Below are 18652 nucleotides of genomic sequence, written 5' to 3'. Positions count from 1 at the left end.
AATATAATATTGTGTATCAACTACAATTGCAATTTAAAAAACTCTTTCCTTAAAAAAATCCTATAATACAAACAAAAACCACTCGAACTCCAAATTATTTAAAATATAACATGACACTCTGAATCAGATGGTAACAACCTCTGATGTGTGTGCTAAAGTCTGAACAACACAACCAGGGCAAATCAGAAACCCAGTTCTAAAGGTCAAGTTTTATATCTGGTGTCTTTCTACACTCTCCACTAACGTTAAACTTTATATATTCTTGCTTTTCCCTGTGTAATCTCAGTTTAAAAAAACAACGGCTGCTAATCAGGATAATTTCTTAAGGATGTTTGTATTTCAAAAGCAGCTCCTGAACGCAGAAAAGTTTCTGATACAACCATAGTGGTACAGGTTAGTGAGTGGTGATTACCTACAAGGCCTATACTCTCTTTTTTGCAAGGCCTCTACTCTTCACAGGAACCTGGGTTGTAAATGAAAGAAGAAAGCTTATATTATGAGGGAGGAGAAGACAGAAAGAAGCTAACGCGCTGGGAAAACATAGGGGTTAAAAAAAAACCTGACAGACAAAGAAGTTGATAAAGCAAGTTGAAAAGAGAGACTGAGATACATGAGTTAGTAATTCTGGAATAAAATTTGAAGTAAATAATATGACAAAGCGAAGTGTCTGATTTGGAGTAGAGAGTGACCCTGGAAATGCCACAGCCATGATACTAAAGTTAGGCTGTAAATGCGTGATGTGTATAGATACAGGATGATGGCAGGAACTGCTTTATATATAAAGACAAATGATGGGATACAGACAAAAATAGTCAAGCATATTTCTAGCGATTCTTATAAACAAAAGAAAATTATTTACAAGTTTAAAGTATGGTTCATCATCTACTTCAAAAATCCTTAAAGCCAATACTAATTTCAAATAGCTACAGTATTTGAGACTCCTTAAAAGAAGTGAAGAAATCTTTACTCCACTAAGAATTTTTATTCATTTGCCTTGCAAAGCTAACCCAGTCAAGTCCCAAGTCTAACTTTTTATTACAGAGTATTTGAAAAAAAAAAAAAAGAAGAAAGTTTATTTCACTCAATAGTCCATGGACTGAGCTGCCCAGAGCTTAGCATCTATACTGACAGTCTTTTTTAACTGAAGCAAGTTAAACTAAAGCAATATGACAAAGCATCAGGAATAGGAGCTGGGTGACGGTCTAAAGTGCCTGCTTATTCTATTGCATTAGTCTTCTCTTTGCCACTTCTCTTGTGAAGGATTGCTAGTACCTAATCTAGGCCTAAAGAGCAATAATTTATAAGACTTTCACTTGCAGAACAGATTATAATTAAAAAATTGCTATGAACTTTCTTCCTAGCCCGTAAGAATAGACGAGGCTTTTTAAGTACACATGAATAATTTTCAGAAAGTTCTGAAAATAGATAGAAATGTTCAACGTTCTTGAAAACACAGCAGCAAATTAATGTTAATTGTCTACCTGTAGAGATCAGATTCCAAAAGGGTCAGCTGACGTGCAATTTCTATTGGATGAAGTGTCATGAGATCAAATGTTTCAAACTGTCCTGGTCTGCTGATATGCCATTCAATTGGTGGAGGTGGACTTTCAAAGGTAATATTATGGCTTATACCATTTGCCTGAGCTTGTTTTTTCCTCTTGATGATCTTAGCAATTGACTCTACCCATTTCTTCATAGCTTTCCCTAGAAAAAGAACACAAACAAAAAAAGCCCTTTACTTGACAAACATTAACTGCAAATATTCATATAATTTGTAACTTTCATCTACTTTCAACAATTATCAACTCACGGCCACTGTTTTACCTAATATCACTCATGTCCTCCCTCTACTTATATTATTTCAAAGCAAATCGAAGGTATAATATAATTTCATTCATATTTAAGTATGTATCTGAAAGTTAAGACTTAAAAAAATACAATACCATTACACATATAAAAATGACAGTATCTTCTTAATATCATCAAATATTTAGTTAGTATTCACATTTCTCTGATTGTCTCAGGGAACCGTCTTCCCACAGTTGGTTTGTAGGAAGTAGGATCCAACAAGATGTACACACTGCACTGAGTCAGTATGTCTCAAGACTCCATTCATCAACAGGTTCCTCTCTTTTCTCTCATTTCTTCAGACAATTTATTTGTTGAAATTCAATCACTTGTGGTGTTTCCCAAGTCTAAATTTTGCCAATTCAATCTTTGTGGCGTCATCAGCCCTATTTCTCTGTCTCTGTATTTTCTGTAAGTCAACATATACAGATTGATCTGGTCCAAGACAAACTTAAACATGAATACTTGCAAGAATATTTCTGACAAGAGGCATAAAATGTCTTTTTATGATGTTACTGTGAGTTTGAGAAATGGTAACATTCTAATTCTGTCATTCCTTCTTCACTTACTGGTTGCAATGCTTCTACAAAACCTTTCCCTTTTATGACCCAGCAATTACCACTTCTAGGCATATACCCTGAGGAAACCAAAATTGAAAAAGACACATGCACCCCAATGTTCACTGCAGCACTCTACAACAGCTAGACATGAAAGCAACCTAGATGTCCGTCAACAGGTGACTGGATAAAGAAGCTGCGGTACATATATACAGTGGAATACTACTCAGCCATAAAAAGGAACACATTTGAGTCAGTTCTAACGAGGTGGAGGAACCCAGAGCCTATTATATAGAGTGAAGTAAGTCAGAAAGAGAAAAATAAATATTGTGTATTAATGCACATATATGGAATCTATAGAGAGAGTAATGATGAACATATTTGCAGGGCAGCAATGGAGACACAGACAGAGTTAAGACTTATGGACAAGGGCAGCAGGGGAGTGGAAGGAGAGGGTGAGACGAATGGAGAGGGGAGCACAGAAGCATATATGCTAACATATGTAAAATAGGTAGCCAATGGAAATTTGCTGTATGACTCAGGGAACTCAAACTGGGGCTCTGCAGTAACCTAGAGGGGTGAGATGGGGAGGGAGATGGGAAGGTTAAAGAGGGAGGGGACATACGTACACCTATGGTTAATTAATGTTGATGTATGACAGAGATCAAGCCAATACTATAAAGCAGTCATTGATCAATTAAAAACAAATAATTATAAAAAAAATATCTTCCCCCCAAAAAAAACTTTCCCTCATCAACTACTGAGTTATCTTGAGGATTAACTTGTATTGGAAAGGCCTTTAAACAAAACCATTTAATTGTTTTATTCTAATATGTGTATTTTAGAAGCTTCTTATAGCAAATAAAATCTACTATCTTCATTAAGAACATTAAATTAAAAATCAGCTTAGTACTATAAAGCACAGATGATAAAAATGTGTTTTAAACATCTCAAAATGGAAACAAATCACATTCTCTATTTTAAGTAAAATTCACCTTAAAGAACAAGTAGGAGATGAAAGAAGCTATATTTAATTTACAATATGCCAATATTTTTAATTAATGCCTTATACTATCAGGGAAAACATGAATTTTCTGGATTCAATAGCATATATCTGATATGTTGCATATTTTGATACATACATTTGTTTGATGCTCACTGCCTAGAGTTTCATTTTATGGACTGTGCTCTGCAACTTCAGGTAGGAAACCCCTATCTTTCAGGTGCCAAAGATATACCAAAAACTTTTCCAGGGGAAATAGATATTATTTAAGAAGCTGTTAGGGCTTCCCTCATAGCTCAGTCGGTAAAGAATATATGCCTGCAATGTATAAGACCTGGGTTCGATTCCTGGGTCGGGAAGATCCCCTGGAGAAGGAAATGGCAACCAACTCCAGTGTTCTTGTCTGGAGAATCCCATGCATAGAGGAATCTGGCAGGCTACAGTCCGGGGGGTCGCAAGAGTTGGACACAACTTAGCGACTAAACCACCAATACCAAGAAGCTGTTAACCATTCAAAACTGAAGAATAAGATAAAGGAAAATAAACAGGTAAAATTACACAAATATTTAATTAGTTAAAGGAATGGCAGCCATGAGACGAGATAAAGTTTTAAATTTACTAAAGAGGACTTCTGACTTTAAAAAAAATATTTTCCTAAAAACCTTTAACACTTCAGGTGGTTCTAAACATATGTGAGAGCCTTAAAGTCTATAAAAATTATTCCAAATCTTACTTCTTTTTTAAAATGAAAAATAGTTTAGCTTCTTAAATTGAAAATCACATAAATTAAAAAAAAACAACAAAACCTCATGTGCAACAGAAGAGTCAATCAAATCTTTAAATAATATACCTCTTACACTTGAAATGAAGGATTCTAGTCTTTCAAGCAGCTCCAAGTCTCTTTCAAAGTCATAAAAATGGTGTTCAACCCAGTGCCGAAACACATTTAAGACTCTGACAAAATGAAAAGAAACATATTTTAGTAAAACCCAAACGTTCAATTATACTTCTTTCACTTCTCTAATGCCATGGTGGTACTTTTATACACTAGGGCCAATATAAAACCCAAGAGTTTCTAATTTTATAAGCATGGAAAAGTACCTTTTCTTTTTTCATATGTAGAAAATTTATTCTCTATAATTACAAAAGCTACTTTTAAGTTCTTCAATTGTAAAAGGATTTCTTTGAAAGACCTAAAATTTGAAAACCAACTAAGATTTAGTGTATTTGGTTCTAAATGCAAGTGCTATCATCAAATTACCTGTATTTGCAGGTAGGCTCACATTCTTTTTTTTCAAAAGACAAAAGTATTTCTGACCGAGCTATTTTGTTTTACGCTGCTGCTGCTTAGTCGCTTCAGTTGTGTCCAACTCAGTGCAGCCCTATGGACTCCACCCTGCGAGGCTCCTCTGTCCATGGGATTCTCTAGACAAGAGTACTGGAGTGCACTGCCATGCTCTCCTCCAGGAGATCTTTCCAACCCAGGGATCGAACCCAAGTCTCTTACATCTACCTGTACTGGCAGGCGGGTTCTTTACCACCAGGCACCACCTGGGAAGCCCATTTTGTTTTATAGTACCTCATAAATAATTACTTATACCTTGCAAATAAAGATGTAAACAATTGACACAAATATAACATTCCATTCTCCATCACAAAGATAGTTAGTATATATTAATTTCATTAGCATTTTTCCTTCATTATTTCAATGAATGACTATTTCTAGGTTATCTTCCCACCTATACCCTCCACAACCACCCAGTAATTGTCAGGCAATAGTTTTTTCCCCAGACTAAGAAAATACTCTAAATTTCTAATGGTATCTGGAATAAAACAACCTTAAGGGCCTGGTTAGCTCAGTGGCTTAAGGCATTATCTTCTTACACAAAGAATGACATACTAAAAGTTTTGGCTAAAAGATATATAGTTGGAAGCATCATCATTCCGCCAAAACTGCATTTATTTGTGGTAATTATCCTTGAAAATAAACATTTAATATACTTAGTTTTAAATTTTCAGTTTATGGTTAACATTAATCAAGGAACCCTAACATTTACAGGAGAAATATTTAATCATATATAACTAATAAGATATCTCAGTTTTCCCATGGAAAAGGTTATGATTCCCATGATTTTCACTTGCACTATAAATAGGCCTAATCAAAGGAGCTTTCAATTTTCAATGCTCACTGAACATTGAAACGAACAAGCAAGCACTGGCTCAGGCAGTCAGATGTAAGTCTGAACCCTGTCCTGTCACTCCTTTTATACGACCTATCTCAAATTACTTTATTCTGTTAACTTTCAATTTTCTTTTAAACGAAGTGAAGGACAAAATAAAAAAGATCAAGCACTTAGGCACACAGAGTAACGTTAACAACTGGCAGATGCTATTACTAAATATATTTTTAGAAATTACTACATAGATAACCAACAAGGACCAAATGTATAGCAGTGGGAACTATGCTCATTATCTTGTAATAACCTATAATAGAAAACAATCTAAAAAAGATAAAAAGTATATATAAAACTGAATCACTTTGCTGTACACCTGAAACTAACACAAGATTATAAATCAACTGTACTTCAATAAATTTTTTTTTAAGTCATGAAAAAACAAATACTGAAATGACATTGTTTAGGTAAGTAACAGAGAGAAGACAATGGCAACCCACTCCAGTACTCTTGCCTGGAGAATCCCATGGACGGAGGAGCCTGGTAGGCTGCAGTCCATGGGGTCTCGAAGACTCGGACATGACTGAGTGACTTCACTTTCACTTTTCACTTTCATGCATTGGAGAAGGAAATGGCAACCCACTCCAGTGTTCTTGCCTGGAGAATCCCAGGGATGGGGGAGCCTGCTGGGCTGCTGTCTATGGGGTTGCACAGAGTCGGACATGACTGACACGACTTAGCAGCAGCAGCAGGTAAGTAACATATATCAATGTATCTTGTGGGAAGAGAGTAGGGAAAGAACTAGAACTTTCATAAATATTATAAACAGAAAAAAGTCTAGGATTACTAAATGATCACACTGAGACAAAAATGAAATCAAAAGGGTAGAGAGGACTGACAGTAGGCAAAATTCATATAAAATCAAAATATTTTTACTTATTAGGTACCCTAGCCTATAAGCCATAACATATTGCCTGTGAGAGATATCTGATGCATATAACACAGTATATTTTAATAATTAAATTTCTTCAGGGAATTAAGAGTAGCTTCATGGCACCCCACTCCAGTACTCTTGCCTGGAAAATCCCATGGACCGAGGAGCCTGGTAAGCTGCAGTCCATGGGGTCACTAAGAGTTGGACACAACTGAGCGACTTCACTTTGACTTTTCACTTTCATGCATTGGAGAAGGAAATGGCAACCCACTCCAGTGTTCTTGCCTAGAGAATCCCAGGGATGGGGGAGCCTGGTAGGCTGCTGTCTATGGGGTCGCACAGAGTCTGACACAACTGAAGCGACTTAGCAGTAGCAGTAGCAGTCACATAGAACTTGAAAGTTTAACTGCTGTGCAATTAATAAAATAACCTACATCTGAATTAAGAGGTAAAAATTTTTGTGCTAACTATATACTGAAAATTGAATGACACATAAAAAATACAATATTCAGGCCAAACCTAAGTTGTACTGGTTGGACGTATTCCTTGCGAAACCTTTTAAGGTCTGTACTGATGGGCTGCTCGCCTTTTTCTAACGCCAATTTATCTGCTTCAGTAGGTTCTGGCTCTGGAATTTCAAATCTAAGAAGAAAAGCAAAATGAGAGAAATTTTTTGTTGTTCAGAAATGAGGATTTCAAATATAGCAGGAAAGACACTTTAATAAGCAAACTTCTTTCCTACCATTTATGTGAAAACTGAAACTGATAAACTTCTCTTAAAGTACTACATACTACAAAACACTGCCCTTTAGCTATATAGTACCGAATACTTATATTCTTACTTTTATCAAAAGTTTAATAACTAGCACTGACCAACGTAGAAAAGGTCAATGGAAAAGATCCAAGAAGACAATCAATAGAGTATGACCTCTTTAAAAACATAACAGAGATACCTTATCTAATCCTATCTTTAATATTTATTTTATTAAAATGAAAGTAAATATGTTTCCTTAAATAAACGAATATTAATCCAAAGGAAGTCCCACACTGAATTTTAAATAGTATTTAAAAAACATAACTAAGTGGAAAAAAAAATCAAAGTTTAAAAAAAAAACACCTTCCCCAACCATAGGAAATGTAGCTATAATATAATAATGGGGCTTCCCTGGTGGCTCAGACAGTGGTGAATCAGCCTGCAATGCAGGAGGCCGGGGTTTGATCCCTGGGTCAGGAAGATCCTCTGGAGAAGGTAATAGGAACCCCAATATTCTTGCCTGGAGAATTCCATGGACAGAGGAGCCTGGTGGGCTACAGTCCGTGGAGTCACAAAGAATCAAACACAACTGAGTGACTAACACTTTCACATAAATACTATAAATAAATAAATATATATATACCATATGTGCATTCCTTATTTTGAACGTGAAAAGGCAACCAAGTAAATCTTCATAGCACATTATACTGACTGAGTCTGGTATAGTTAGCTTCATGGGATAACATAATGATAGAGGTCCAGATAAAAATCTGGTTAAGTTTTAAAATATAAAACAAAATTATGTTGAAGCTCAAATACTACAGTTTAACCTATAAAGCATTTTAAAATACCACTAACATACTCAGTAAGAAAGAAAAAGCCAATTCAAAACTTAATTTTTAAAAATTACTCAATAAAGGAAATCTTAATTTTTTAGGTCTAATAATGATATTGTGATTATGCTTTTAATAAGAATACTTATCTTTTAGAAATACTAATGGAAATAATACTGACAAACATGTTGCCACGGATTTACTTCAAAATAATCCTGGGACTAGGGTATTCAAATCAACAGGGAAACAGATGAAATACAAGGAGATAATTATTGAAGTTGGATGATTGATAAATGGGGTTTATTAACAGAATATATTTTCTCTTGCATATGTTTTGAAATTTTTCACAATAAAAGGTTTGTTTTAAAAGTGAAAAGCTTCTTTCAAGGAAGTATTGTTTTATTGCATAGAAAAAATTTCATTAAAATTCATATTTTTTATCCTATAAAAATGAGTCTTTCTGATTACCACTATAAATTTTGCTAGGATCTGAAAAGATCTGTTATAAACAGGGATTTCAGTAAGTATGCTACTTAAAGAGAATAATAATACTGTGAATTTAATGTTGAATAAATTATGTTCAAAAACTACCTGAGTACATACTGGGTACCTAGCACTTTGCAAGGTAAAAAAGTTAACTTTTTAAAAAATGTAAAAATAAGTGAAATAAGTATTTTTCTTACCGTTCAATCAGTAAGCTTAGTAATTCCTGTGGTTTACAAAATGAACGATATGTAGTAAGAAAAGTACGAACAAAATTGGGATCTGAAAAGGCAGAGCACAGAACACATTGCATATTCAATTTACTCAGTTTAATTAATTCAAAGTGGCATATTTTGGAGGCCTTCCTTCCTTTCTTTTTTTCCTGGTTCCCCCCACTGTTGCTTTTCCTGCCAATTGTGGTATCTCTTGATAAAGGACTGCTTCTTGATAAAGGGATATTTTCAAATTCAAGATTCATGAACATAAAATTTTGATGAATATTTATTAACGAAGTTAACACTATATAGACATTTAATTAGGTATTTATTCCTATTGATTCTGCAGTATTCCTTTTAAATTTTAGAGGCAGTCTATTTTCTTCCTAGGCCCTAAGTGTTTCTGAACAATCTTGAAAAGGTTTTGGATATCCTCTGCCCTATATAACCACTTGTAAAGAGCTCCACATACCTGCGTACATATGATATGTTAGCCTTTCAATTAATTTCACCACAGTTCCTCCTTTAATAATGGGGATTCCACTTCTACTCTGCAAGTTGTCTTCAAAAACAATGTTTTCCTCAGAGTCTTTTACCACAAAACGATACACTTCAGGACTTGGTAATCTCAATGGTTGTTCATTTTCTTCCTTCAATAATACTGAATCTAGCATTCGATCAAGAGTACTACGATACTGAAGGGAAATAAGTGCTGCCATCCAATTATTTTTCTCTTCGGCAGACTTAGCAGCATATATTACGCTGTTTTCATCTTTGGATACTAATTCAAAAGCATGTTTGCACTCACAAGTATCTTCTTTATCACATATTTGTATTTTCCTCATGACAAATTTTTCTTTTAATCTGTATTCTGCACTACTGCATCCTGGAAGGCGTGACTGGCTGTGATTGGGTTTGCAGCTAATCATTAAGCCATCAAAGAGAAAAATATGCCGTTCATGTTTAGCACCAATTCTTGTCAATGGGCCTTCCATAATAAATTCATTACAACACTGTCCAATATCTTTGCCTTCCCATCCATCTATGTTTTTCTGAATTTCATTCATTTTTTTAATAGCCAGGTGCTTGCTTCTTAATTGACGATTATAAAAAGGGCAAACAGGATCCCTAAAAAAAAAAAAAAAAAAAAAAACCAAGATAAATTTAGCTTACTCAATGGCTAAGCAACCTTAATTGCCTGAAGTATAAACTACTTTAAATCAAGTGACAAAAATATTAAATAACTAAACACTAAATTTTGCACACAGCATTTACTTTCTCCTAACTTTGCCATTAAATAATACATGCTTCAATTTCATTATTCAGAAAGAGAAATCGTAGAGACTTGACATGATTCCTGAGGTCCTAAGAATTAAAATGAAAATAATATTAAATTTCTTATATAAATAAGTTATTAAATATATCTTTTAAAATTTTTGTTAAATATATCTTAACAATATGACAACACCAATTTTAAAAGGCTAAAGGGCAAAATAAAAATGTAAAACAAAAATATAACTTTCAAGAATGCAACTATCACTGTAAGTAACACTTTAGAAAACCAGACATCAGATATAAGTGAAATACTGCATAAGCATTCATATTTTCAACAGTGTGGAATTACCCAGGTCGGCGTCTAGGTGAATACTGCTTGTAAATTCGGTCCATACTACCTTGGAGATTCATGAGAGCAGTAATAGCTTGGTTCAAACATTCTCTGTCTTCATGCTCTTCACTACGTATTTTCAATTGCTAAGAAAAACCAAACAGAAAAATTAAACCTGCATTGTTCAATTCTTTCCCTTTCTCATACTTAGAGGAAGCAGCAACAAACATTATGAACTCTAAAAGAATTTTAAGTATACTTAATAAAAACAACTATAATTTTATATAATTAAGTATACCTCCTGATCCTTCAAAACAGCCCTCTTTCTATATATGCAAATACAATACAGATATAAAGTACTATAACCATTACAATCATAAAAAACAAAAAGTAAATTTCCAGGTATTTCCAGAAAATGTCTCGAAAAAGACATTTTCCAGATATATAAAAATAGTTTAAAACATGCAAAACATGAGGCTTACAAGTTACTTTTATTTGTAACTATGAATAGAGAAAAGATAAATACATACTATTTCACATTCTCTAATGATTAAATTCTTAACTTTTACAGATTTTTAAGAGCTTGCATATTTTTGTTACACAATAAAATCAAGTATGCTAATTTTAGCAATTCAATCTTTCATAAACTTTTCTACAAACAGCATCACAAAAAGATCCAACTGACATTTTTTACAACATAAAATTCAACTATTCTAGTAAACATCAAGAATCCATGAAAATTAATATCCTATCTTACTAATCCTTAGAAATGACACTTATAATAACAAATTACATCATTAATCTTAACAACTCTGGCTTCGTTTCATTTAAGCAAAAACTCTAATAGCTCAGTCTCAAAATGGAAGAAAATTCACCTTATAATAAGTAATTCAGACTGGACGATGCTTCAGTGCTTTGACAGAAGAACTCCAAGAGGAGCATTATACAGAGATTATGTAGATATAAATACACATTTATATGAGAATATGGAAAAATTTAAATTGCTTCAGAAAATTTTTAAAAGTTTAAGTCTATTTCATGATCTTAAACTACCTCACTAGAAATTTTGTGATAAATTTTCCTTATACTCCAAGAACAATCTGAAAACCATTCAGCAATGGCTCTTCTTCCTTAGCAAGGAACTGAATGGATGCTGTTTAATACTAGGTCCATTACCTTTCACATATACGTCTAGAAATTATTCTCTATATGGAGCACAGACCCATTAGATATTTTTCAAGATACATATAGAAGTCTTGCTATCAAAGATTTGCAATATAAATAATTTAAGAGACTATCATCATCTCCAGATTTAAGAAATAAATTGAAAAGATGAAGGGAAAAAGAGTTTAAAAAAAACCCACCGGTTTAAAACATGATTAGCACTCGATCACTCTGACTTCTAAAGGTGAAAATTACTACCAAATCACTTCATTTTGCTGTTTGAAAGCTTCTTACAAAAAGATTCTTTTCAGCTCCACTCTAAAATATTTCCCTAATATAGACATTGATGAGACAAAATGCTTAATTACAGATTTTTTATTTTTACTGCTTCTGTTGATCCAAATTTCCAAATTATCACTAATAATGAGGTTCTACCAAAATGAGAACTGCTTTTCAATTTAGGTGTATGAGGACACTAAATTTCTACTGTAAATTTCATCGTAAGGTTGCTCAAACCTAAGCAAAAGTTTCCAAGCAAGTGGCCTTATCATTTCTACATATCCATGAATAATTTCAGGCTATCAAAGAGAAATAAAACTTCAGGATGTTTAAAGCATAGGATTTTCCAGTGATATAAGTATACAAAACAATGGCTTTCTTTGGCATAAACACAGTCCAATAATTTGCTAAATAAACATTTCTTGAATTTGGGCAGTAAGATTCAATAAACATCAGATTAATGAAACCCAAGCTAATTCTCTATAGATATTTGGGAGAACGTATTCTTATCATGATGTAGAAATTACCATACTGAATTACCTTGCATGTAAGTCATGCTCTTTCACATTGATAGTGCTTTCTACATATTTGTCTGTGCTTCTCTTATCTACCTGGTGAATTTAGCCTCCATGATACAGTTCAAATGCCTCCTCCTTAGTAAGCTCTTTCCTTTTTCCTCCCCCTTGAATTTTTTCCTTTGAAATAATATCAAATTTGTAGAAAAGTTATAAAAATAATGTAAGCAACTCTTGTTACTCAGAGTAACCAGTTTTTAACACTTATAAGAATCTCTCTGCATATGCCAGAGACCTGGGTTCGATCCCTGGGTGGGGAAGATCCCCTGGAGGAGATCATGGCAACCCACTCCAGTATTCTTGCCTGGAGAATCCCATGGACAGAGGAACCTGCGGGCTACAGTCCATAGGGTCACAAAGAGTAGAACATGACTGAGCGACTAACACTACTACTACTACCACAAAGGCTATACCACTCTGTGTGTGAGTGTTATGTGGCATTCTCCTGCTGAACTACCTGAGAGTAGTCTGTGACACAATTCTCTCAGTTCCTTGTTGAGGAAGGTGCTGTGCTTGCTATGCTTGGTTGCTCAGTTGTGTCTGACTCCTTGTGACCCCATGGACTGTAGCCTGCCAGGCTCCTCTGTCTATGGGGATTCTCCAGGCAAGAATACTGGAGTGAGTAGCCATGCCCTCCTCCAGGGGATCTTTCCAACCCAGGGATCAAACTCAGGTCTCCCGCCATTGCTAAATGGCTCTGAGATTGTTTCTCAAATACATCACAAACTATTCTCAAATAGTGTCATTCCCCTTATTCCTTTGATATTTCAGTGTGTCTTAGAACAAAAATTCTTTTACAGTATAGTGATAACTTCAGGAAACTTTTGCTTAATGTCCCAATCCTGTTCTTAGGGCAATCCCACCCACCTCCACCCCACCCCAATACAGGATCCAATCAGTATGTACTTAGTTGTCATGTTTCTATTCTCTCTTTTAATCTGTAATAGTCCCTCAGCATTTGTCTTTTATGGCTCCCTCAATTTAATAACACCAACATACCAGAACAGGATGATAAATTCTAGCATACTCAACACTCATATACATCTTTTTCTAACTTTCCTAGACAGAGTTGGTAACTCCTGCCTCACTATCCCATAGAATTACTTTTATTAGGCACTTCCTATATTGTAATTATTTGTCTGACATTTATCTTCTTTACTAAAACATGAACTCTTTAGCTTGGGGATATATTTTATTCATTTTTAGTACGGTACCCACAAATGGTAGGTACCCAAGAAAGTAATGAGAATGAGTGACTGTTGTATAAATACTTAGAATTTTGTTAAGTGTTTAGACAAATAACAACAATGAACATTTATTAAGCTCTTGATAAAAAGCATTCTGTGCATGCTCTTTTATGCACTGGCTTATTTAATGCTTGTTACAACTCTGTAAGATAGGTACTATCATCATACACATGTCACAGATGAAGAAACTGAGGCACCCAAGATGAATGGCAGAGTCTATATTCAAACCAAGGAACTCAGATTCCATCCTTTTTGCATGCCTCTCTCCAATGACACCGAACACAATTATGCAAAAAACTGGACTATGCCAAACTCTGGTGAATGAATTGAAGGGGATTCCCCTTTATCTTAACCATAAACTGGATAATTACACAGTTTAAGAAATAAAATGAAGTGTGCTTTGGGAAAGAGGTCAAAGAGAATAAAAGTGAAAGTGAAAGAAAGTGAAGTCATTCAGTCGTGTCGGACTCTTTGTGACCATGGACTGTAGCCTATCAGGCTCCTCTGTCCATGGGATTTTCCAAGCAAGAATACTGGAGTGGGTTGCCATTTCCTTCTCCCAAAGAGAATAAATGCCCTTGCAATTTATGCTTAAACTAAGTAGTAAAGGGGAAATAATCTTTCATTAATGTGTACTACCTTATGAATTTGACTGAAGAATATATTCTTTGCTTACCTGATACACTATTCTCCTTAGTAGCATATATGTGTATTTTGCCTGAGATTTTATACTTTATGTAAGTTTTTTCTTAACTCTAAGACTTCACTGAAACTCTTAAATTTCTATAAACTGCTATATCAATTCAGGATATGAATTCATTTATGTTCAACTCTTTGTGACCCCATGGACTGTACGATTTTCCAGGAAAGAATACTGGAGTGGGTTGCCATTTCCTCTTCCAGGGGATCTTCTGGACCCAAGGATCCAACCTGCGTCTCCTACATTGGCAGGTGAATTCTCACCACCGAGCCATCTGGGAAGCCCATCTATTACAGATACATGTGCCTAAGACAGGAGAAATTATATTAAATTATGAATTTATCTCTAGTTTATCATGCTGGGAGTTCAGTTTAGATGTGAAATAATATATGTGATCAATTCTCTTTTGGTAATAATAAACTTCTCTCTAGATTTTCATAAAAATAGGATTTTAGAAATTTGGTGGGAAATTCACCTCAATAAAACCTGTTACTTCTCTTTATGTGCTTTTTAAAAATGTGCATTATCTTCCTTCAGATATCTTTGAGTGCTGTGTCAGTACTGAAACAGTAAATATTACATAGTAAAATATTCTCACATATTTTTTTCAAGAGCCAGAACATTTCTTTTAATAGACATTATCTCAACTTCTTGATGTTATAAATACACTTAAATACACACACAGGAATTCTTTTTTGTCACTTTCTCTGTAGGTGACAAAGTAATTGTTACATAATGTTAACAATTAGGGAATCTAGATGAAGGGAGCATACTATTTTTGTAACTTTTCCCCTATATTTTTCAAAGTAAAAGGTTAAAAAAAATATTACCTAAAGAAACATTTTCAATTGTTTCACTAAAATATTGGCTTATCGTTCCCAATGAACTTCATTAAAGTTATTAGTAATAGGTATTCCTGTTAAGCTTCAAATTAAGATAAAGTTCTCTTCAGAGGAAAATATTTATTCTTTCCATTACTAAATTTCCAGGGAATGACCAGAGTAAGAGAGGAGAAGAATGTTACTTGGATTTGAAAAAATCAATTCTGAACTAAGAGTTGATATGTTCCTAGTAACAGAAGGATAAACAGATTTTTTTCTTAGAATATAAGAAGTATATTATAAAGATGCTTATAAATCAGGAAATGAATTTGTGATTTCTGTTTCCTCTTACATAAGGGTTGGAATATATATTAAGGAAAGAAATATCTAAAATTTATCTGAGAAAAATAAAGAAAATGAAAGTAGTTTATGATTAACCCCAGAGGGGCTTAAATTGGAAAAGAACAAAAAAAAGAATCATATTACCTATAACATGAACTTTAAAGTATTGCTAAAAATAATAATAATCCAACAACAAAATAATACTATTCTACAAGTGTAAAATAATTTTAGGAAAACTATATATGATATCCTATAATTTCTCATTATGTAGTTGTCTTTCTGTCTTCTTATCATAAATTCTGACTCTGGGAAGTAAAACTCAAATAATATTTAAACATTATATCCATAAATAAATCTTCCTTGGTACATGACCAAGGCAAATATTTCAAATTAAAGCTGGCCTAAAACTGCTCCAGGACAGTGTTTTTTATTCCCAAAGGAACATGACAGCCGTAAGTTACACTGGTCGAGCCTTCTTTCCTATGGGTCTCATCCCAAAGTAGGCTCAATATGAAATGAAATTTCTTTCGAATGAGTGCTTGAGCTCAAACAATATCACAAAAAGATAATCACCAGAATGGGAGACAGTACCGGAAATGACACATTCAAAAGGTTTAATATTCAGAATATATAAAGAACTCCTATAAAACCACCACAAAAATATTTACAAATAACCCAAATAAAAAGTGGGCAAAGGACTTGAATAGACATTTCTCCAAACAAGATATATAAATGGTCAAAAAGCAAATAAAAGGATGTTCACTGTCACAAATAGGGAAATACAAGTCAAAACCATGAGATACCATCTCACATCCATCGGGAAGGCTATTATCAAAAAATAAAAATACAGAAAATAACAAGTGCTGGCAAGGAAGTGGAGAAACTGTAAACAGTGTGTGCTATTGGTGGAAATGTAAAAGAGTATAAAGTTACTATGGAATATCATACAGTGCTTCCTCAAAAAATTAAAAACAGAATTACCCTATGATGCAGCAATTTCACTTCTGGCTATATATCCAAAGAATTAAAAACAGTCTTGATGACATATTTGTTCACGGCAGTATTATTTATCATAGCCAAAAAGCAGAAGCAATCCATGTGTCCAACAACACTGGGTGTATAACAATATACTTAACACTACTGAGCTATACGCTTAAAATGGTTAAGACAGTAATTTCATGTTTGACCACAATTAAAAAAATAGTAAATTATTATTAAAAGGAACAGTATCACAGTCAGAACAGATATAAAATGTAAAAAGTAATTTCTTATCTGATCATGTGATAATTCTTTTTGCTTATGTCTAGAATTAATCCTTATTTTGGTTTTTCAAAATCTATGTCATAATACACTGAATTATGAAATGAATGGATCCTTTTTTAAAAAAAGAAACAGAATAGAATATAACAGAATATAGGGTGTGAATATATTCCATGAAATGCCGAGTAGCATTTCAAAAACCTTTTTGCTTTGTGTGTGTGTATGGTCGTATAGCATTATCATGATGTTAAATGTATTTCTTACTATGGATCATTCCCACTGTGTAACATACAGACTGATTCCCACCGGACAATAATGCTATAAATAAATGGGTCACTTTCTAGAATACTTAGGCCCTTCTGAGCCCACTAAATGAGTCATATAATTACCAAGAATCAGTAGTAAATGTTTCCAAATATGAATGACAGTTGTGCTTATAATTATATAATTCAATAACTATATAAGCTAAAGAAATATGACTATAAAAATATTTATATAAAAACTCAAATCTAATAACTTTAAAGGCAAGTCATTTTTAAAAGATATAGGGAAGACAAATCATAAAAGTATTGGAAAAATTATAAAAATTTAGATTTCGGCAATCAGATTGCTTTACAAGGATCTTCAAGGTTATGTACCATCTAAAATAAATGGAAAGTAGAAATCATAGAGATACTGTTTGTGACTTAAGTAAGATTCATACTCAAAGAAAAGGTTTTACCCTAAGTCAACAGATTAGCATATAAATATATACAAATGTTCATCTCTAGGGGTTTTGTGTTTATTAAAATGAGTGTTTATTAAAATGATTATGATTGATAATTAAAATGATTTATGATTCTTCAGTTCATTTTCAATTAACTGACCAACTACTAGTCCCAATCACAGTGGCTAAAAATACTTGGAGTCCAGTAATTAATTGGTAGTAAAAGTAGCTGTGACATTAGGATGAATCAGGCCATTATAGTCAATGTCCGATTTTAGATTCAGACCTCAGAGATTTTAAAACTAATCATCTAGACAGGGCAAAAATAGTAAGCTTCTATTTTAGTTAACTTCTATTACAGTTAGGTCCATGCTACTGCTAAGTCGCTTCAGTCATGTCCAACTCTGTGCGACCCCATAGATGGCAGCCCACCAGGCTCCCCCGTCCCTGGGATTCTCCAGGCAAGAACACTGGAGTGGGTTGCCATTTCCTTCTCCAATGCATAAACGTGAAAAGTGAATTTAGGTCCATGAATCAAGGCAAATTGGAAGTGGTCAAACAGGAGATGGCAAGAGTGAACGTCGACATTCCAGGAATCGGTGAACTAAAATGGACTAGAATGGGTGAATTTAACTCAGATGACCATTATATCTACTACTGTGGGCAGGAATCCCTTAGAAGAAATGGAGTAGCCATCATGGTCAACAAAAGAGTCAGAAATGCAGTACTTGGATGCAATCTCAAAAACGACAGAATAATCTCTGTTCGTTTCCAAGGCAAACCATTCAATATCACAGTAATCCAAGCCTATGCCCCACCAGTATGCTGAAGAAGCTGAAGTTGAATGGTTCTATGAAGACCTACAAGACCTTTTAGAATTAACACCCCAAAAAGATGTCCTTTTCATTATAGGGGACTGGAATGCAAAGTAGGAAGTCAAGAAACACCTGGAGTAACAGGCAAGTTTGGCCTTGGAATACGGAATGAAGCAGGGCAAAGACTAACAGACTTTTGTCAAGAGAATGCACTGGTCATAGCAAACACCCTCTTCCAACAACACGAGAGAAGACTCTACACATGGAAATCACCAGATGGTCAACACCGAAATCAGATTGATTATATTCTTTGCAGCCAAAGATGGAGAAGCTCTA

The 18652-nt window shown here is 34.0% G+C and overlaps 1 protein-coding gene across 3 annotated transcripts in view; it reads right to left on the bottom strand.

Moving 5' to 3' along the window:
• SOS2 (SOS Ras/Rho guanine nucleotide exchange factor 2) overlaps nucleotides 1-18652 on the bottom strand; it is a 105936-nt gene that overhangs the window by 26290 nt on the left and 60994 nt on the right. For all 3 annotated transcript variants that reach the window (XR_015134780.1, XM_086321594.1, XM_086321595.1), the window contains exons 9-14: nucleotides 10426-10553; nucleotides 9274-9929; nucleotides 8787-8868; nucleotides 7036-7158; nucleotides 4259-4362; nucleotides 1482-1704 (exon numbers count right to left, since the gene is read on the bottom strand). Coding sequence is in view for 2 of the 3 variants with exons in the window: in XM_086321594.1 (XP_086177720.1) it covers nucleotides 1482-1704; nucleotides 4259-4362; nucleotides 7036-7158; nucleotides 8787-8868; nucleotides 9274-9929; nucleotides 10426-10553 (1316 nt within the window). In the remaining variant the exon portion in view is untranslated. The remainder of the gene's footprint in view (nucleotides 1-1481; nucleotides 1705-4258; nucleotides 4363-7035; nucleotides 7159-8786; nucleotides 8869-9273; nucleotides 9930-10425; nucleotides 10554-18652) is intronic.

The sequence above is a fragment of the Bos grunniens genome, chromosome 10 (genome assembly GCF_055505025.1).
Source record: "Bos grunniens cultivar Pamir isolate PY7600 chromosome 10, Bosgru_T2T1.0, whole genome shotgun sequence".
NCBI lineage: Eukaryota > Metazoa > Chordata > Mammalia > Artiodactyla > Bovidae > Bos > Bos grunniens.
This window is presented reverse-complemented; position numbering and strand designations above follow the sequence as displayed.